Source organism: Cynocephalus volans, chromosome 5 (genome assembly GCF_027409185.1).
Source record: "Cynocephalus volans isolate mCynVol1 chromosome 5, mCynVol1.pri, whole genome shotgun sequence".
Taxonomy (NCBI): Eukaryota; Metazoa; Chordata; class Mammalia; order Dermoptera; family Cynocephalidae; genus Cynocephalus; species Cynocephalus volans.
Window position 1 is genome coordinate 46,640,838 of NC_084464.1, and position 20,605 is coordinate 46,661,442.

Sequence of the window (20,605 nt, forward strand, 5' to 3'; positions counted from 1 at the left end):
AGCACGAGATTCAGGAAAAGAAAGGGCTCCAAGAAGGGGAAGAAAAATGTTCTGAGGTTTCACATGACGCAGAGAGGTCAGGCTAGATAAAGACTGGCAGGCAGCCCTGGATATGTAGATGTGGAAGTCCCTGGAGACCTTGAGGAGGGGTATTAGAGGGGGCCTGGGCCAGACTGCACCAGGGCAAGGGCTGAGAGGGAAACAGTGAAGTGGAGACTGAGAGCAGGAGTACTCCTCTGAGAAATTTGGGAGCTTGGAAGACAGCAATCTGGGGAAGTTTGTTGTGGCTGCTTTAGGATGCTGCAGATCATACTATGTTTACAGGAGAAGGGGAAGGAGCTGGTGTGAGAGATTCGGGTGAGGGAGGGGATAATTGACAGAGTGAGCTCCATGTAGAGGTGAGAGGGGATGGGATCCTTGTGCATATATGTGGTATTGGCCTTGGCCAAAAGGAGGGACCCCTCTCCCAGCAGGGGAGGGAGAAGGAGGCGAGGAGTAGGAAGTTCATGCCAACAGCAGTTAAAGTCACTGACTGGAGAAGTGAGGGGGTTGGGGTTGGCAGAGGGGAAACCAAAGTTTGGAAGAACAGCTGCACATAAGGGGACAAGGTGCAAGCTTGGGGCAGTTTGGAGACTTGTCTTGTGATTTGGAGGGGTCTGGAACCACACACTGTGTTGATGCCAATTGGCAGACTGGATATTTTCATTTCCTTCATGGAGGCAGCGAGGAAGCAGGTGGAGAGGAAACAGGTGGCAAAGTGACTCAGGTGTGGAGGTGGGCAGGGAGGAGGGGGCAAGGGAGCTAACCAGGAGACAGTCAAAGTGGCTAGAGGAGAGGCTGGAACAGGTGTGGGCAGCTCAGACCAGGGTTCCTCTTCCCCATGTCCTGGCAGGGTTGTTTATGGATCTCTCAGCAAAGACAAGGGCCTTGGAGCAAGTTACTCCTAGAATCCCAGGGCTGGAACAGACTTTGAGAGAGCGTTACTTCCAACTCTCTGCCTATATGGCAAATACTTCTGAGCCATCCTGAACAAGTGTGAAGCAAGGACTGACCAGGGTCAACCTGTCCACCAGCCTAGTAATATCCTCTCCCTCTCTCCTTTCTTCTCTTTCTTTTGTTGTTGTTGTTCTGACTATTCTCTTTTTCTGTCTGATTTTTATTTATGTTTCTATCTTGTCCATTTATTTCTCTCTGTTAAAGTCATCAAGATTCAGCTCAAATCACCCCTTGTCCATGAAGCCTTCTTGGATGACTGGCTTCTGTTTCCTCTTTCTACAGCACTTTCTCTGTGGGCCCCTCGATGTCATTCAGATACTCTGCATATTCTGTTTTGCATATTCAAATCTTGCTTACCTGCAAGATTCATGGCATTTGGGGGATTTGCCTTGTGATGCAGAGGGGTTAGAAACCATACATTGGTGTTGTAGCTCCTGCAGCAAGGATGACGTTTTCTATTTCTTTTATACCCCCTAGAGGGCATAGAACAGTATGGGGGTGGGCAGGGGGAGGTAATGAGATAAGTATCATATGCCACTTGATGGAAGGACTAACAGTGGTCAAATCATCAGGAAGAGGAAGCATGAGAAATGGAAGGCGGTACTAGCAGCTCTGAGGTATAGGCTAAGAAGTACTGATGTGGGAGTCAGAAGTCAGGGAAGATATGGATTCTGCTTTTTGCTTTGCCTCTTAAATATGTTGCATGACCTTGGGCAAGTCATATGAACACATCATGAGACAAAAGATGGCCAAAGTCTTCTGCAGTTCCACTGCTACATGATCCTCTGCAGCAAGGGTACTGCTCTGCATGTGATGGGGCTGGTCTGCAGCCCTCACCTGCCCCAAATGATTAGGCTGTAAGAGTAGCAAGAGTGTATTGGGTCTCTGTGGATTCAGAGGAGGCAGAATAGAGCATATAAACTTCAGAGTCAGGCCTGGACCCAAGTCCTGGCTTTATCCCTTCTTAGTCTGCCATCCTGGGCAAGTTATCCTACCCGAGCCTCAGTTTTCCCATCAATAAAATGAGGATAACAATCCCTGCCTCATAGGCTGTAGTGGAGTGCCTGGTAGAGTGCCTGGCACATAGAAAGCATTCAGTAAATGGTAGCTATGAGATCTAACTTGTTTCTCAGAGTGACTGACTTCTTAAGGCACAGTAGGAGGTGCAAGGTAGTAGGGAAGGAGAGATTCTGGAGCTACCTACCTGGCAGGTGAATTTGATTCTAACTCTCCATAATGTGGAAGTGCTGCTGACAAGGGCAGTGTGCTGGAATGCATGGAATTTTTGCAACCTTCTCAGGAAGAATGTGTAACAGATAGGAACCCATTGGGGGTATTGAGAATCAGCTCCGTTGGCTCTGCTCACACCCAGCGTCATCAAAGACTGACCTGGGACAAGGCTGCTTCTCCCTAGGAATACTATATACCTTTACTATCAAACACTGTGGCCTTTATTCCTTCTGAAAAGTAGTGGAAATAACCACAATGACAATAGCCTCCACCTATTGCATGCTTACTATGTGTCAGGTGTTTTCCACACATTACTTCATTTAATTAACACCATAATCCTATGAAGTTTTGATCCCTTTTGCCAGATGAGAAAATGGAAGCTCACTACGATTGAGTAACTTGCCTGAAGTCACAAAGGCAGGAAGTCACAAAGCCGAGATTTGAACCGCAGGTTTGTTTAACTCTAGAGCCCATACAGTTAGACATTGAAGTACAACTCACATTTAAGGTTGTATGATCATACCCATTTTCCAGATGTGGAAGCTGACGCTCAGAGAAGTGAAATAACTCACCAAGAATAGATAGATGGCTAGGAAATGGTGGGGTCTGACGTTGACCTCAGGGTGGTCTAGTTCCAGCTCATATCTGCTCTCCATTAGACTACATTGACTGTAAAGACAGGGTGGGTCAGTAGACTTGATTAACATATGGGCAAGTTGAGAAGCAGAAAAAGTAAAGGCTCATGAAAGGAGACTTGGCAGGGGAGGGGAAGTCCCTGAGTGTGGTGGGGCCCTGGCTGATCCTAAGCAGGATCTGAATAGAGACATATCAGCTATGGACTCTACAGCCCAGTCCTCTCCCCAGATATTTGCAGGAGAAATTAGAATGAAATGAATGTCACAAGCACCCCTGAAGGAAAGTGAAGCCCAAATGCAAATTGTAGCCTAAGAGGTGAAAGCGGGAAAGCCAGAGAACCCTGGACATTTTGTCCCTGCTGGTTATGATTTTTGTAGTACCATCTTCAAGAGCCATCTTGTTATTCCTTTCTTTTCATCTTCCTGAGTTACTAATTGTGAGTCTTTGCAGAAGTGGATGGGGCAGAAGACAATGTAACCAGCACCCCAATTCACAATGCCCCGGTGATACAAGCCCTGCTTCTACTCCTATGGAATCCTCTGAAGGGCTCCGGGTGAGCTGGAACAAGATTGGGTGGGGGTGAGGGGCAGATGTGGAGGAGGAGCTCACCTGGTCCTAGATGAGCTGAGGAAATGATCAGAGGAAAACTGGTAGAATGAGAAAAAAAGAAACTAGGGTAAAAGACATCTAGACATCCAAAGATGTAGTGGCTTAGGTGGGGCAACCCACCTGAGACTCCCTTTCCAGAAGGCAGAGCCATGTCCACATTCAGGGGACCAGAAAGTCACAAAGAACTGGAGAGAAGATCCCAGAAAACCTATAACCCGCTCCCACACAACTTCCATGCCCACCTCAGCTGTGGGGTAGGGGGTAGGCTGGAGCACCTCTTCCATCCTCCCAGGGATCAGAGGAGTTCAGACTAGTATCCAAAGAAGGCAAAAGCAAGGCAGAGCAAGGCAAAGTGCAATCTACTGCTCCACCTCGGGGGGGTCCTCTGCTCGCTCTCCATGCTCCCATGTAGGTCACAGGCACCGTCTGGCAATCTCTAATTCTTTCTATTTTTTTTTTTTTAAAACCACTCTCTTGTTTGGGGCAAATAGGATGGCAAGTTTGCACTTGTCCTCCAGCCCTACACATAACTGGTGGCAGAAGGCAAAGCTGCTGCAAGGGGAGGGGTTTGCCAGTGGAATGAAGGAGGGAGGGAGTCTTAGAGTGACAGAGCTGGAAGGGACCTCAGAGATAATCTGACCCAAGCTTTTTGTGGCCTCCACACCATTCCCATGATCTACGTGCTTGCATCCCAATGCCATGCAAGGTTCTCAAAGCCTCCTCCCTCAGGCTTCCTAAGTGTACTGCCTCCTCTCCGTCACTGAGTCAATCCACCCTCTTTTTTCTAGATGAGGAAACTGAGGCCCATTGGGATGTGACTTACCCAAAGATAATCTTCATTCCAAGGTAGAGCCGGGACAAGAAAGTCAAACGCCTGAGTCAGTTTCCATCTTCCTACTTTCCCACCTAATTCCTGGGGAAGGAAGTGCTCAGCTCTTCTCCCTGGGGGGTAGGTTGGCTGCTGACAAAGCCCACCCCTCACCCCAGCTGATGCTGGCTGCCAGTGTCAAGGATCTGAGAACTGAGTCATCTTTGGGGAGATGTTGGTCATTGTCCCTTCCTCCTGAGTACCCTGAGGGCTCTGAGGCTAGTCTGGGTCCTAAAGGTCTCTTTCCCGTAGAAAATTGGCTCTGAAGCATGAGTAGCTGTCTGGGGCCTGGTGTGGTCTCAGTCTGACCACAGCCCCACACTCCAAGAAAGCCCTCACCACCTTTCCAGGGGTCTTTCCTCTTTCCCTTGCGATGGAAGGGGAGAAGATGCAGAGCTGGTGTATGGGTCGGAAGGCAGTGTCCATGATTGAGGACACTACTGTCTCGGCACAATTTGTCCTATTTAAAAAATATCCTTTATTTTTCCCCTGCTGCCCTTGCAGCTGGAGGGATGAAGGGTTAAACACGGACCAGTCAGGACCACCTCTGGAAGCTGTGAGGGTAGGTTTAGAGGAGCGCATTGTGCCTGTCTTCACACATAGGCATGTTTCTGTGGGTTAACTTTTGCCCCTGTGCTGAGCACATGGGAGTGTGCATGCAAGCCCATGTCTATATGAGCAGGGTTGCTCAATGGGCTTACCTCCAAGGCCTTAACTGCAAGAGGGTCTGCCCTGGAGCTGGCAGTTTTAGCAAGGGGGCTTTCTTCCTAGTCCTCAGTTAAAGTGGACTCAGATCTAGGAATGGGAATTGAGTCCTGAGTGTGGGGGTTAAGAGTTGGGAGGGCATTACTCCGCCCAGTGTCGGAGCGGCTCTCCGTTTCGAGGTCCTACGTCCCGCGTGTCGGGCTGTCTCGCGTGTCGGGCTGTCCCGCTTGTCGGGCTGTGTCTGTGGACACGCTTAAGTGCCCGTGCGTCCCCCTCTGGCCAGCCTCCCCGACTCCTCTGGCCCTCTTTGTCTCCTGGAGGAGGTGTGCGTGCAAACCTGCGCCGCACTGCCCTCCTTGCGTGCGAGTGCGGGGGCGCACCCTCGCTCCCCCACTCTTCCAGCGAGGAGAGAAGACTAGCTGGAGCCCGGTGCTGTTTGGTCTGGAGCCGAGCGGGGCTTGCATTGATCCATTGATTGTGCGCGGTCTGCGCCTGACCTCCTTGCTCCCGGGGAAGCCGTCTCCATGGAGATCGGGCCCGCTCCCCCAGCGCCGGATTGTAAATTCCTGCAGGCAGCAGCCCGGCAGCCTGGGGAGGGGGCCGCCGCGCCCGGGCGCGCAGGGGGAGCGGCCGCCGCGCCAAGGCCCCATTTGAAAGAAAAAAAGGGCACGAAAAAAGAGGTGGTGGAGAAGGAGGAGGGGGAGGAGGACGAAAACGAAAAGGAGCGAGAAGAGGAGGAGAAACAGGAGGAGGAGGAGAAAAGCGAAGAAAAAGAGACGGAGCCTGAGAGACGGAGAAAGAGCGAGAGAGGAAGAAAGAGAGGCAGAAAGGGCGTGTTTCTGGCTCTTCGAATCCCCTCCCCTTTCTCAGGTCCCTAGCTCGGGCTCTACGCGATCTCGGGCTGCAGCTTTCTCCAGGCGAAGCTGGGAATTGGGTGGGATTCTACGGAGCAGCCCCGCCGCCGCTAGCAGATCCCGGCTTGGAGAGGGCGAGGGTTCCCTTCAGTCAGTCGCGTCGGGCGCCCCTCGCCTGGTCGCGCTCTCCGTCTCGCTCTCCCCGACGTCCGGCCGGGAGGAGCGGGCAGCATCGGGAGCCTCCCGCTGAGGGCGCCGCGGTCTGCGCCTAGCGCCTGCAGCCCCCAGTCCGGCCCCGGCGGGGTGCCCCCTCCTTTTCCTTCTCCGCGCTCGGGGACCCGGCCGGGTTCCGCCCTCCCCGGGCTGCGAGACCGGCCCCTGCGGCCGGGCCGCCCGTAGCTCCAACCATGGGCTCCAACCACGGGCGCGTGCCCGGGCTCTGCCTGCTCCTCCTGCTGCTGGTCCACGCCCGCGCCGCCCAGCACAGCAAAGCCGCGCAAGGTAAGGAAGGAGGGGCGCGCGGCCGCCAGGCTTCCCCGGCTGTGCGGCCCGAGGGCCGGGGAGCGATTTCCGAGGGGCAGGGCAGGTGCTGGGAAGCGTGCTGCTGTCAGGACCCAGCCCTGTGCACCCGGACTCCCCGGTTGAGGGCCTGACCTCTGGGCGCTGCGCCCCGAGCGAAAAGCTGGAGGAGCCAGGGACCGCACGGATGAGTGAGAAGTTTTGGGGGGCAGTGGGCAAAAGTGGTCACGCACCTCAGAGTTCTGCCCGACTTCATTGCTACCCCCCAGCATCTTGGAAAGACTTCTTGTTCTCCACAGTCTGAGAGAATCTTCTCTCAAACATTGCCAGAAACTTAAGTTGTGGCCTGGAGAGACTGAGGGAATAAAAACTTTTCAGCCATGCTATATATTTCTTCCTCTCACCCCCAACCCGCAAGCAAAGTTAGAAATTTCGAAGTTGCTGCCTTATCAGTAGAAAAATGTTAAAGAAAAATAGGATCTTTTAGGGAAAAACCAACTCGCCTCTCACCGTCCGGATGGTAGGGGGCTGAAGAAGAGAAGAAAACTTCGGTGACTGACTCCCAGCAAGAATGTTGCGTTTCTGCCTCTTTTGGGGGAAATCCCTTTCGTCTTGCATGGCTTTCATTTCTTATCATAATATTTATTTATTAAGGCCTTGGGTTTCCAATTCCACTTAAATCCAGGTCGGAATTGCATTAAAATAACAAAGTAAAATTCCAGGCTGGGGAGATCTGACAGATTCCTCTGGGAATTAGAGACAGGGAGGCCTCCTGCCCCTGTCCCTGACCCCGAGCTCATCGCCTGGCCAGTCCCAAGGCTGTGCTGGCAGAAACCAGGCTGGTGTGCCACAGTTCTCTTGGGACAGCCTCCTCTCCCCCTTGACCTCTTGCTGCACCCCTCCCCCCATCGTGTCCTCACCAAGAGATTTATATAGACAAAAAGAAAATTCATCCTGGCAGGGGTTTGCCTGGGAGGATATGATTCTGCCTATTTTCCCAGGGTCTCCTGAAGCTGGAGGGGGTGAGGAGGAGGCTAAGCCAGAAAGAAAGTTGAACTTGGGAGTTGGGGAAGCCTGAGTGTCCAGCAATCAGCTCGCTGTGTCCGGGAACCTGAGTGCTTGGCTCTTAAGAGGCTCTGTGTACTGGATGGGCTCCCACTCTGTTGAAAGGAAGGTGCTATATAAATGCCTCCCCCCTCTCCCAAAACACTCCCTCTTCAGCTAAACTCTTCTCTCTCCAACCTGTTCTTTAACAGAACCAAAACACTAGAGACCCTCAGCTGTCAAATATCAGACCCCACCCCCACATCCTTGCAACCCCAAACTGCCTCTTCTCCAGTCCTAGTTCCAGACAGCCTGCCACCACTGCCACCCCTAGCCTGGGAGCAGCCCCTCTCCTCACTGTGGATTTGCTTGTGTTTTCATAAACAAAGCTGGCTTTTGTAGTGCGTGCTGACTTACTCATAACATGGAATTAGCTAGGGAGTTTAGTCTGAAGGAAGGAACAGATTTCATGCAGTAATCTAGAGACAAGATAAGGGCCTCTTTCAAGTTGGAGCCAGTGTCTTTAGTGGCCTAGTGAGGCTAGGGAGCTGGAGGCAAAAGGAGTAGCACCGTATTCAAGGGGGACCCAGGGGCAGATGGGACAGGTGCCATCAAGCCAAGGCTCTCAAGCCTGAGAGATCAGCCCATAGTTCAGGGACAGAAGGAGTCAGAATCCCTCTAAGGTACTCCAGGGCTTCCCCTTTCATTGGACACCATGCTGGGTGCTGGGGGAAAGGCTGCGGGAGTGGAGAAAGAACTTACAGACTAGTAGTTTTGTACACTGCTTATCTCATTCACAAGCCATACTTGCTCTGACTGGACTGCAGTTAGCTTGTTGTCTTCCTTCTTTCTGATCCTTGAGTCTAGCTTAGTATAGAATGGAAGCCTCTCATTGACCCTACTGTTCAGGAAATCTATAAACCCTGTCTCCCAGAGGTTGCCTAACAACAGATTTGCTGGGTTAGAGGTATGTCTGTGCACCCAAATCTGCAGGCAGATGCAGGTAGGACAAGTACTGACTGAGCCAAGCAGCCTTTCGGCCTTACCCATAGACAGAGTATTATGGACACCGGGGAGGCCTCCTCTTTCCCCAAACATCTCCCAGATATCACCAGTGCCAGAAAGTATGCCTTTAATACCACATGCTTTTTAATGAAGCTGTAGCAGGTCTTTAAAATACAAATACCCTTGGCGAGTATCTTGCACAGTTACTACACCTCTGGGGATATCTGGTTCTCTCCCTTATTACCAGAGATTCCCACGGCAGAAAAACCAAAGTCCTGTGGAATGGGGAGGTGGGGCTGAGGGAGGAAGTAAGCTCTAAATGTAAAGGTGAGTGTGTGAGAGGTTCACCAAGATCCCCCACAGGCAACATAGCTGGGTGTCTGTCTATTGAGAATTAGTCGTGAATACTGATGGTTTTGCATCTGGAAGAACTGTATGTGGATGAGTGGGGTGGGTGAGCCTGTGTGGCTGGGAGTGAGTGAACATGAGGGTACATGGTTTTGAGTGCTTTTCAAGTGCCTGTCTGTGTATTTTAAAGTAGACAGACTGGATAACCAAGATAATTGTTAACTTAAAAGCATTAATTTGCTTTCCTTTTGGGGGGGTGGGGGGTGGCGGGGGCAGCAGTGGGTTAAAAAGACCCAATCCTCGGGGCTCAGGTTACAGCTGAATGAAAAGGTCTCCCAGCCTCCAAGTAAACTTGTCCCTAGGGATGGCTTGGGACAGCCAGCTTGGCCATTTAGTTTACCTGGTAGTTTTCTCTCCTCTTTAGGGATAGAGTTTTGATAAAACTTGTGTATTTAGAATTTCCAAGTAACACCACTCCCGGGACTGAGAGCGTTCATGCAGTGGCAAACAGTGTCTCTCTGTCTCGGTGCGTCTCTCCGTGTCTCTGTCTGGGTGTATGTGTCTCTTTCTTTCCCCCACCCCTCTCTTCCTCTTTAATGTGGCTGTTTCCTCTCCTCCCCGCTTCCCTCGGCTCCTGTGGCCAGCTCTTACAGTGAGGGGACTGTTCCTCCTAGCCCCTCCCTCCAAAATATGAAATGAAAACCGTAACCGTGTCAGCGGGTGAGGGTGGCCCCGTGGGCAGTCGGCTACTGCCTGTGCTCCATCCAGGCCACACTGGAGAGAGAGAGAGTGAGTCCCTACTCTTGGAGCCTGATCTTTAATCAGTTCCCTCTAAGTCCCCCCTCCTCATTTTTCCAGAAGAGTGGAGAAGGGGGGTGGACTGCTTAGAAATTCCTCAGGAATCCCTTTGACCTCTCTTCTCATAGTGACATGTCTCCCGGGAGTGGGGAAAGCCCGGGAGTGGGGAATGCCTGGGGCTGGGGGAGTACAGAAACTTTTCCCTGTTTTCTACCCCTTACTTCTCATCTCCTTGAGTCTCTGCAGGGTGGAATGAGAGAGAGGGAACTAGAAGACACTGAGGTCAGAATTACTACAGGCAGAGAAAGAAGAAAGTCATCAGCAACCCTCAGATGAGATTGTTTTCTGAAACCTTCAGGAATCTGAGAGCATGAGAACTGGTTTGAGATGTGAGCGACTGGGACCTGTTGTAAAAGGAGCTGGCCCTGGGTGTGAGTTTGGGAATGCAAAGTGTGCATGCATATGCATTTCTCCGGGGGGGGGGGGTGTGTGTGTGTGTGTGTGTGTGTGTGTGTGTGTGTGTGTGTGTGTGTGTGTGTGTGTGTGTGTGTGTGTGTGTGTGTGTGTGTGTGTGTGTGTGTGTGTGTGTGTGTGTGTGTGTGTGTGTGTGTGTGTGTGTGTGTGTGTGTGTGTGTGTGTGTGTGTGTGTGTGTGTGTGTGTGTGTGTGTGTGTGTGTGCGCGCGCGCGCGCGCAGTGTTCCGGTGAGAGGAAAGAGGAGTAGGGCAATGTGCGTTTTGTTTTATTTGGAGAAATGAAGAAGTGGAATGGCTTGGTCCATTGCCTTGAACTGAGGGTTGGGGGGGAAGGGAACGAATGGCTTTAGACCCTCTTGGGAAGATGGAAGTGGAGGAGCTTGCTTTCTAAACCCACCCCAGTCCCTACCCCAGGCTCTGGTCCCCACAGGTTAGGGTGTGGGCCTCCTTTGACATCCTGTACCCCTAGCACATGACCACTTGTTAGAAAGAGTCCCTGTCAGGGCTGGAAACTGCAGAACTGGTTCTGAGGCTGGCAGTGCCCGCAAGAGGCCCAGACCTGGGAACAGCTTCTTCAGGCTCAGTTAAAAGACAGCAATCTGGAAATAGAAGGACTGCTGGGCCTGGAGGGGAAGAAGTGAAACAACAGCCAACCCAGGGATGTTTGGAGGGTGGAGGAACTAGTCACCTGGGACATGAACTCCCCTTTCCCTCACTAGCCCCTCTGTCACCAGACTAGCTACTCTTTCCTTCCCATGCCCACACACTGCCAGCCGCAGGTGGTACTGGGTGCATGGAAGCTGGTGAGTGGCTGGTGCCAGTGAGTTTAGACAAATGCAGAACCTAAGGATTGAGGCCTCTGAGGAAATCATTGAAATTCTCTTCCTCACTTGTAAAGTATCAGTAGGGTCCCTTGCAGCTTTGAGATTCTGCACATCTCATCAAAATCCTTCCTGCTGAAGGAAAAAGACGATGAACCAAGCCTCAGTCCTGCAGCTGGGCCTCCCCTGGTTACTCACCTAAATCTCAAGCATTCTCCTCCCTGGACTCTGCTCCACTTCTGCCAGTCTAGATGACTTGGCTACTCTTCCTATCTTCCGCCACCCCAGTTTCTTGGGGCCCCAAGTACCTATTGGTTATTACTATGTCCTTAAGTGAGTATTTACCCCCGGAAACAGCCCCCAAAGAATACATATGTGTTTCTGTGTATGTATCCAACAAAGTTGGGAAGTAGAGCTGAAATGTCCATGTTGCGGGAACTGAATATTCTCGGGGCTGGGCCCCAGGCCTTGCTCCCACACCACATATTTCCAGCTCTAAGGCTAGCCCTCTGTATTCTGTCCTACCCTAGGTGGCTCCCCTCTTCAGATCAAGGCACTGCTTTGTGGTTGTGATTAGATGCTGCAATTTGCCTGCACAGGCAAGATGATGACCCCATAAATAGGGTGCTGTGGCCTCGCTCTTCCCTATGGTTTTCCCTGTGGCTATAACCATAGCCCTAGAGAGCTGTGGGGTTTGGGTTTCAGAGCCCCATACCAGGCACTCTTCAGGTCTGGTCACTGACAGTGACAAGCTGAGGAAAGACCTGGGCAGGAGCTTCTGGGCTGGAGGGAAGATTCAGGATAAGGAAACAGATCTAAGGATCCTTGGGTGAGGGTAGAGGATCAGGATATGTGAGCACGGGGGAGAGGGCTGGGAGAAGGGGAGAGCTTAAAGGGTAGACCCTGGGGAGCAGGTTTACAGAGAGGACGTTTTTACAAGTTTCTAATTATATTTATTTGGAGTTTTCCTCTGGTGGTTTGAAGCTGTTAACAGCAGGAACCTGTATCCCTGGTGTTTGTTTTTGTTTCTAACCAGCTGCTTGGCCCCAGCATAGTGAATCCAAGGGCAGGCAACACCTGCCCACTGCCGCACCGCCCACCCCTTCCTTATTGCAACTGTGTGTGCACCCTCCCTGCGCACTATTCAGCCCTGCTGTCCTCTTTGCTGCCCCCATGCCCAAAGCCTCAGAGCATCTCCATGCCTACTGTTCATTTCCTACCAGGATCCATCTAAATTTCAGTTACATTCCATTCCATGGTTATGTATTGGATGCTTGCTTCATGCGGAACTAAGTGCTGAGTTGGGGGGTGAGGCACAACAATGACTAAGGCATGGATTCCTCCCTCAAGTGCTTAGAGAAAAGAGCAGGTAGTGAGAGAGCACTGGACTCGGAGTCAGAAGACTTGGGTCCTGGCTCTACACTAGCTATTTGCTCTTTCCCCAGATACCTTCACTGACCTTCAGTTTTTTCTCATCTGTTTAAGAAGATACAGGACCATTTGAGGACCAAATGAAATAACCTATGTGAAGAAACTTCATGCACTTTGTATAATTATATAAATCTTACACCACAGTTTTTTATTTTGTTATATTTTCAGTGAATTTGGAGAGATAAGACTAATAATCATGAAGCCAGATCCTATCTCTGCCCATTGCTTGCCTCTCTGCCCCTCATTCTTCCCCCTACCTCACTAACCCCTACCCATCCTCTAAAGGCCTCTGACTCATGAGTGTTGGTTTTGTCCACACTGAAAGGGAGAACATTTTTGTCCTTTTAGGGGTACATTCAAATGACCAAGGAGCTGGATTTGGGGTAAGGTAGGACATCAAAGGGAAACTCATCAGGGCCCCCTGATAGATGATAAGGTTCTTAGGATCAGCCCTCTCCCTTTAGATAACCAAGCACCAAGTGCTTTTCCCAGCTGTTCAGTTGAGCAAGCTAAACTTGTGTGAGAGGAAAGGGTTCCTTTTTAAAAGGAAGAGAGTACTCTTGTCTCCTCTCCTTGGGGTCAAGAGGCGGACATTTGCATGGTTTCCTGGACTCTCTCTAGGCCTTCCTCACCCCTGCCTAAGCTTTGTACAAGCTGAAGATGGGCCCAGGCTACAGCTGAGGTCACAGAGCCCCAGCCAGTCACTACTTGGGAAGACAGCTTGGGAAGCTGGGTGCTGCCAGTTTCCTTAGTTGCCATTTGATCTAGAGTTCAAGAAGATGTGCACGGATATGGCTGCATGTGCACACGGTGGAGGTTAGGATGTTATGGACAGAGCCTGGGCTGGTTCTATTCTGGATGCTACTTAGATGTGGATGGCAACAATGGAGGTAAGAATGAGGGAACAGATCAGGAGCAGCAAGAGAATGCCAGTCTCAGGTGGCCCCTGGTGCCCCATCATCAGGTGTTAGTATTGAGGATGGGGAACATCTGTCTGAGAGGGGTGCTCTTGAGAGATGCCTGTAGCAGTCTCAGATGATGTCTGAGACCCTGAGATTTTATAATTCATTGGCCCCAGTCTCTTCTGGCCCTAGCAGTCATCAAATAGGTGCCCTTAAACAGGTACTACCCTTCTTTGAGTTTCCTGTCTCCCTACTCTTAAGATTAGAGTTTCTGGGACTTCCCTCCACACACAACTGATGTGGATTCACAGGAGAATAAAGAAGCAAGCTTTTTCTCTGAGGTAGTACAGAGCAGAGGGGATGCCGTAGATATTGACTTCATCCACTCACCCACCAATCCATCTCTCCATGCATTTATTCATCAATCTACCCATCTGTTTAACAAACATTTACTAAATCCCTTCAGTGTAGAATGAGTTTGTCTTGTTCATTGCTGAATCCGCAGCACCTAGCACAGAACTTGGCATGTTGCAAGTGCTCAATAACTATTTGTTGAATGGCTGAATATGCTCAACTCTATTCCAGATGCTGCATGGGTCTCAGAGCTTCAGAAGCCATTGTCTCAAGGAGGTTATAGCTTCAGTAGGAGGATAATACACATAAACTAAAAGTTAAATAATGGTACAAGGTAGCATATAGGAGGCATCACAAAACAATGACCAGTCAGGTGATCAGAGAACCTGACAATAAAAGCCTTAGGAGTTTGGGGAAAGAGTAGATCAGAGAAGGATGGAGCAGTCACAGGTATCTTCACAGTGGTGGCACCTGAACTAGGTCCTCAATGATGGGTGAGATTTGAAGACATTTTAGAAGAGGAAAATTTAAAAAAGAAGAGGAAAATAAATACAAGAGTGAGGCAGACATACTATACATCCTGAGCTAGCCTGGCTGGGGCAAGAAGGATGTCACAACCATGTGGGTACATTAGGACACCAGGCAGGCTGCTTCTGACCTTCTCACTGGGCCCATCAAATTTGCCCACAACTAACCCTACCCCTGTGAGTGGTCAGGTAACTACTGTAGTAATGTGAAGGTAGGGTGGACTCTACCTAGAGGTGTCTGCTTGTCCGCAGCCTGCATCCCTGCTCGTTTTCATTTGTTGTTATTCCTGAGCTTGGCCTGCGCAAAACTGAAATAGATGAAGTGTGTCCTTGGGGGTTTTCCTGTTTCCCTTTGGGGGTACACTTCTCCATCCTCAGAAAGGAATCTTAGGACTGCCTATGTTACAGTCACCATTTCTGGTCTACCCTCTGACCTTCATATCCCCCTTCCCATCCCACCCTTCCTCTATACATTTGGCAGAGTATATGGAGTGCTCTGCTAAGTGTTAAAGCAAATTCAGAAGAAATGTCAGATGGTGCTGAGAAAAGCTGCTGCAGTTCCAGACCTGTGTCTTCCTGCCAGGAGACGGTGAGACAGTAAGGTCTCGATCGTCTGTGGTATATCTTCAGCTGCCACTCTCCCCCACTTCAACTTTTGTTCCAGCCCAGTGCCTGGGGTGGAGGTGGGGTCTCTGTAGCCTTCACAAAGGATGGTGGAGGGCGGCTTTTGGGTTCCCAGTTGGCCTCTCACCCAGTTCACCCCCCTGCCTGGGCAATTCCCAGCATGGGTGGAGTAGGCAATGGAGCAGGCACCTTCAGGGATGTGACTCTCCCAAATCCTCTGTATCATCACATGCTCCCCTGGTCTGCACTTCCCCATAGTAGGCCTGAAATGGGGCTTTGATAAAGGGGAGGGAGGAGGGAGTTCAGAAAGGATACTAGGGAGAAAGTTGGAAGGAAGGAATAATAATAATAAAAGCAAACCTTTATGGAGCACTTACTATATGCCCGCACTGCAGTGCTAAGTATTTGATGAGTATTAACTCATTTGATACTCATGGCAGCCCTGTGGGGAAGTGCTATGATGATTATTATTCCCATTTACAGAGGGAACAGGTGAGTTCGGAGGCTGGCCCAGCACCACACAGACATGCATGGAGCTGGCATTTGAATGGACACAGTGCCACTCCAGAACCCTTTCTCTTAAATACTCTCTCATGTTGTTGCTCCATGGTCTCTTCCCAGTTTGGGAAAATAGTTTATTCACGTTACCTGAATTAGGAAAGGGAGACAGACAGCAGCCCCAGCCTCACCCTGGAGATCCAGATTCAGCTGGTCTGGGAGTGCCTAGACATTCACATTTTAAAAAGGTCCCCAGGGAAGTCCTGTGTGCAACCAGGATTGAGAACCACTGATCTAAACCAGTCCATGCCCAACAGCATCAACTCATTTGCCAGCCAGTAGACACCTGCACCCTGAGAGAATAAGCTAAGATGAGACTATGCCCATGAGTGTTCAAGGGATCCCTGCAGGGATGAATTCTGGTTTGGCGGGTGTGGTTGGAGGGAACTCTGGAATAATGAACTGGCAAAAGGAGGAGATGCTGGATATAATTTGGGGCACTATTTCACAGTTGTGCCTTAGACCTGTTCTCCTTTGAAAGATTCCAACCAAGGAATTGAAGAGTCCCTTCCTCAGCAAGTGCCCAACCAAGTGAGGAAACGTGAACACATTACATGAGATGGCTTTAAAGTATTAGTACAGCAACTCAGTAATAGCTGCAAGTGAGCTGCAAACTGAGTACCCCAGGACCAGGAATTCACCAGGAACAGGGCTTACTAGGAAGAGCTTTTGAGAATACAGTTTTGAGCCATATTTGGAAAGCTGAGCACAGTGTCTGGAGGAGAAAAGAGAGGAATACATCATGTGAAGAATGAGATATGTACAAATGTGTGGAAAGTAGTAGAATGGTTAGGTGTTGTAGAGGGAATAGGAGGGAGATAAAGTCTTCCAGAGCAGAGACTCTGCTGAAGAGGGATAAGCATTGTGAGCAGGGAGACGGAGGAGAGGGGTAAGATGATGGGAAAAGCCCAGTTGCTGGAGGGGTCTAAAGGCTCTGCCAGGAGGCCTAGGTTTGCTGTGATCAGCATCAAGGTCTGCTTTAGTACTGGTGAGCATTGAATGGGAGGCAAAGGGAAGAAGTGGGAGCCCAGATAGCCTGATGCAGGTCCTAATGAAGCACCAGCTGATTCAGAGACAGCCGCATATCTCTGAGATGGCCCCCCAAGGAGGAGCTTCCAGATTAGTTTCCATGTCGCCAGGCCAGAGGTATCCCTTATTCAGAATTTGTAGAGCAGTGCTGTCCAATGGAACTTTCTGTGATGTTGGAAATGTTCCATATCTGTGCTGTCCCCTATGGTACCCACTAGCCACACATAGCTATTAAGTATTTTGCCTGTGGCTAGTGCAAATGAGGAAGTGAATTTTAAATTAACATAAATAGCCATGTGTGGCTAGTGGCTATCATTTTGGACAGCACCATCCTAGAGCATCTATTGTCTGAATCAATGATTTCATGCTTATCATCTCAAGCTTCCTATGTTGGGAACTTACTGTATACCACACACTTTATTAGGCACTTTGTAGAAATTATCTTATCAACTGCTCACAGCCTTGCATAAGGAGGTATTATCATCCCCATTTTAAAGGGAAGGAGATAGAAAATAAGAAAAGCCTCCCTAGAGAGTGACAGAGCTAGATTTGAATCTGGGACTGACGGTTCCAGTGCTCATGCTCTCCTCCAGTATGGACAGACTGATTCTCCACGTAGTCTCTTACCATCTATAAGGTCCCTCTTGCTTTTGCTGTACCAGTCTTCCATGCCTCCTCTTCTCCAATCTTTCACTTTGGGATGACTTCCCAGGGTGGGCCAGCAGGCGGACACCATGACTAAGAGCCTGAGAGAAGTGGAGAGTAAGTGTGGACAGAGGCTCCCAGCACTCAGAATCACTGGGCATGATGGGTGGCTGTAGAGGAGTTGAAGAGAGTTGAAAGGCAGTGCAGAGCTGAGTAGAAGCCTAGAAGATTTGAGTTCTCTTCTTAGCCCCAGGAAACTTCAGACCTGCTGCCTAAGTACTTCTCAAAGCATAAAAGCAGAGGACAGATAACTGTTTCAAACTAAGACTCAAGGGCATCTATAAATTGGAGAGGTGACTGGTCTACTCAACCATTCATTCAGTAAAAATGTATCAACCACCTTAAGGATTTGGATTCAATAGGTCTACAATAAGGCCTGAGAATCTGTTAAAAACCCAGGCAATTCTACAGCCCATAGATCACACGTGGAAGTCAGATTGTCTTGGTTTCAAATCCCATCTCTTTACATGCAGGTTGCTACTTATTATACTTGGGTTTTCCAGTTCAGAGCTAGAAGTAATTTCCTTTTCTCATCTTCCCTGTAATACAGGTTCCCTGGCATTTGAAAAAATACTGATGGTCAGGCCCTTGCCCAGGCTAGTTGACTAGAATCTTTGGGGTGGGGCTTGGGCATCTCCTAGGGGAGTTGGTTCTGATGTGCAGGGTTGAGGACCCACTTACCTTATTTCTAATGCCTTCATGGAACCCACCACATCCTACTTCGTGTTACTTGTCTCTCCTTTTGGTTGGCTGTCACCTTTGAGGCTCCACAGCCCCCAGTATAGTGCCTTTCACAAGCACACTCAATAAAGCATTTTCAACTGAATGAAACATTTTTCCCTATTTCAATTCAGCTTTATGGGAACAATAATATTGCCTCAGAAGTTGGAATCTTTTGCCCAAACACTCTTTTCTATGTCCTTTCTTAACCATCCTCTTTTCCTAGATCTTGAGTGGTGTCTTTGTTTAGTATAGCTCTGTATATAGTACCTACTGTTAGAATGAGGGCCAGGAGAGAGGGAACACTTGCAGTTATAGCAAAGGAAGTAAGGGTGGAAGGATGGACAGGCCTGCCTGGGTCTTCTGGGGAGCCGAAAGGGCTGCACTTGTCAGGCTTCTGGTTGCTGGTGCCAACTCCTGCCAGTTCCTGGTCCCTCTGCTGTTGGCAGCACAGTGGCTGAGGAAAATCTTCCAGGATGGAACATCTTTCCTCCAAATCTTCTTGGCACCATGGTGGGCAAGTGGGAGCCGGTCTGGTCTGAAGCAGAATCATGGGGCAGATTAGGATCCCTCAGATGCCTCATCTCCCTTTCTTCCTCCTTTAATTATCAATGACCACTGGGCCCTGCCACCTTTCCAAAGGCCACTGTCCCTATGCCTTTTCTCTTCCCCTTCCCTCTAAGCCTGCTCCTAAGAAAAGTAAACTAATTCACACTAGGTTGATTATTTCTAATCAAGTTAAGTGTGATACCCAGTCTAAGGGTTTTTTGTTTGCTTTTAAATCAAAGGGAAGTATTTCAAATGATGGAGTTTTAGCTGTCATTGTGGATAAAGTATTTTTGAGGGCAGTGGGGGTTCTTTCTGAATTTCTGAAATTAGAGTCTGTCCACTCTGAAATCAGGGGGACATGGGAGAGCGCCTATTTCTGGAGGAATTACCGCCTCTGTTTTAGAGAAGAGGAGATTTGGCCCTTGGGGAACCCACTTTCAAAACAACCCTTTAGAGGCACTGACAGAGTCTCATATTCCCCCTCTGCCCCTGCCAGATATGGACGAGTGTGTGGAGGGGACTGACAACTGCCACATCGATGCTATCTGCCAGAACACTCCACGGTCATATAAGTGCATCTGCAAGTCTGGCTACACAGGGGATGGTAAACACTGCAAAGGTGAGGCTGGGAGGGCACCAGGAGAAGGGGGACCTGTGGGAGAGGGGAAGCCAGTGCCACTGCCCTCAGTTGGCCACACTGTGTATCACACTAAGGCCTGAAATCCCCGCTGGCCAAGGGGGGACAGCTGCATCTTCCTAGAGAGGACACCGTTTACAATTTGCACCATACAGGCTAGCTGAGGCCCTGGTGGGAATAGTTCACAGTCACACAACCCAGCTCGGAGAGGAGCAGCAGAATCATGGGACTAAGGTCTGACGTTCCCTGGCACTGGAACCTCCATCTTTAGATCCTTGTGCCATGCCCACGAAGGATTGGAACAGACAATGTATCCCAGGGGAAATTCATACTGTCAACAAACACATCTTCCCCTCATAATTAAAGCAATGGAAATTAAAGTAGCCTTGAGATATTATTTTAAATTTATGACCTTCGGTGTTGGTGAGATTTAAGTGGACAAGGTATACTTGTTAATTCCTCGTAGCATTATAAATTGAAAAGTAATTTTGTAATACCTAGCAGGAATCTTTAAAGGTATTTATACCCTTTGACCTAGGTATTTGCTCTTAGGGATGTATTCAAAGGAAATTCAAATAAAAAAAATAATATATGGGTAAAGGTGTTCTTTGATGCCTTGTTTATGATAGTAGAAAAAATGAAAGAAAACTAAGTGCATAACAATAGAGAAAAAGGATTACTAAGTTATGATATAGCAACACAATGGAAAATTCTGCAACCATGTACACTGGTAGTTAGAAAGACTGGATGGAGGGCCGAGCCCATGGCGCACTCAGTAGAGTGCCGCGCTGGGAGCGCGACGACACTCCCGCCGCGGGTTCGGATCCTATAAAGGAATGGCCGGTGCACTCACTGGCTGAGTGCCGGTCAGGAAAAAACGACAAAACAAAAAACAAAAAAAAACAAAAAAAAAAAGAAAGACTGGATGGAGATATGTGAAAATGTTTATGACTTAGGTTTAGATGAAAATTGCAAAATGGTTTGTAGGCCATGAATGTAACTATATAAACACACACACCACACCCACACACACACACACACACACACACATGAGTTATATTAAAAAAACAAAACAAAACCACAAGGCTGAGTACCCAGGGATAGACAGTAGGGAACATGCAGGTGGGTTCAGCTGTCTCAGTTTCTCTTTGCCCACAGATGTGGATGAGTGTGAGAGAGAGGATAATGCAGGTTGTGTGCACGACTGTGTCAACATCCCTGGCAATTACCGGTGCACCTGCTATGACGGATTTCATCTGGCACATGATGGACACAATTGTCTGGGTGAGCAAGGGAGAAGGGATTTGGTGGGGGTGATGTCTTGTGGGGAAGGAGGTGTTTTCATTATTTCCCATTTCCCAGGCAAGGAAGGGAAAGTGATCAAAAAGAGCTGCCTTCTCACGGAGAACAAGGTTAGCCTCCCCTTTGAAACTGGCCACTAAGAATGAAATAATCCTGCTGCTGGATAAAAAACATCAGAGGAGGTGCTTCTAGAAAGGGCAGGGGCCAAGAGATGAGTGAGAATTGTGGGCTTAGCCACAGAGGGTGAAGCATGTTAGGAAGAAGATCTGGCTCCAGACAGATCCTGGTTCTGCTGCTTACTAGCTGTGGGGCTTTGGGCAAATCAACTGGGAATCTCAGCTTCTTCATCTCTAAAATGAG

At 49.4% G+C, this 20,605-nt stretch overlaps 1 protein-coding gene across 2 annotated transcripts in view; it reads left to right on the plus strand.

Annotated features, from left to right (window-relative positions):
* The first annotated feature begins 6,305 nt into the window (after window positions 1–6,305).
* Window positions 6,306–20,605, plus strand: part of SCUBE3 (signal peptide, CUB domain and EGF like domain containing 3) — a 33,152-nt gene continuing 18,852 nt past the window's right edge. For both annotated transcript variants that reach the window (XM_063097483.1, XM_063097484.1), the window contains exons 1-3: window positions 6,306–6,399; window positions 18,803–18,925; window positions 20,102–20,227. In XM_063097483.1, coding sequence (XP_062953553.1) covers window positions 6,306–6,399; window positions 18,803–18,925; window positions 20,102–20,227 — 343 coding nt within the window. The remainder of the gene's footprint in view (window positions 6,400–18,802; window positions 18,926–20,101; window positions 20,228–20,605) is intronic.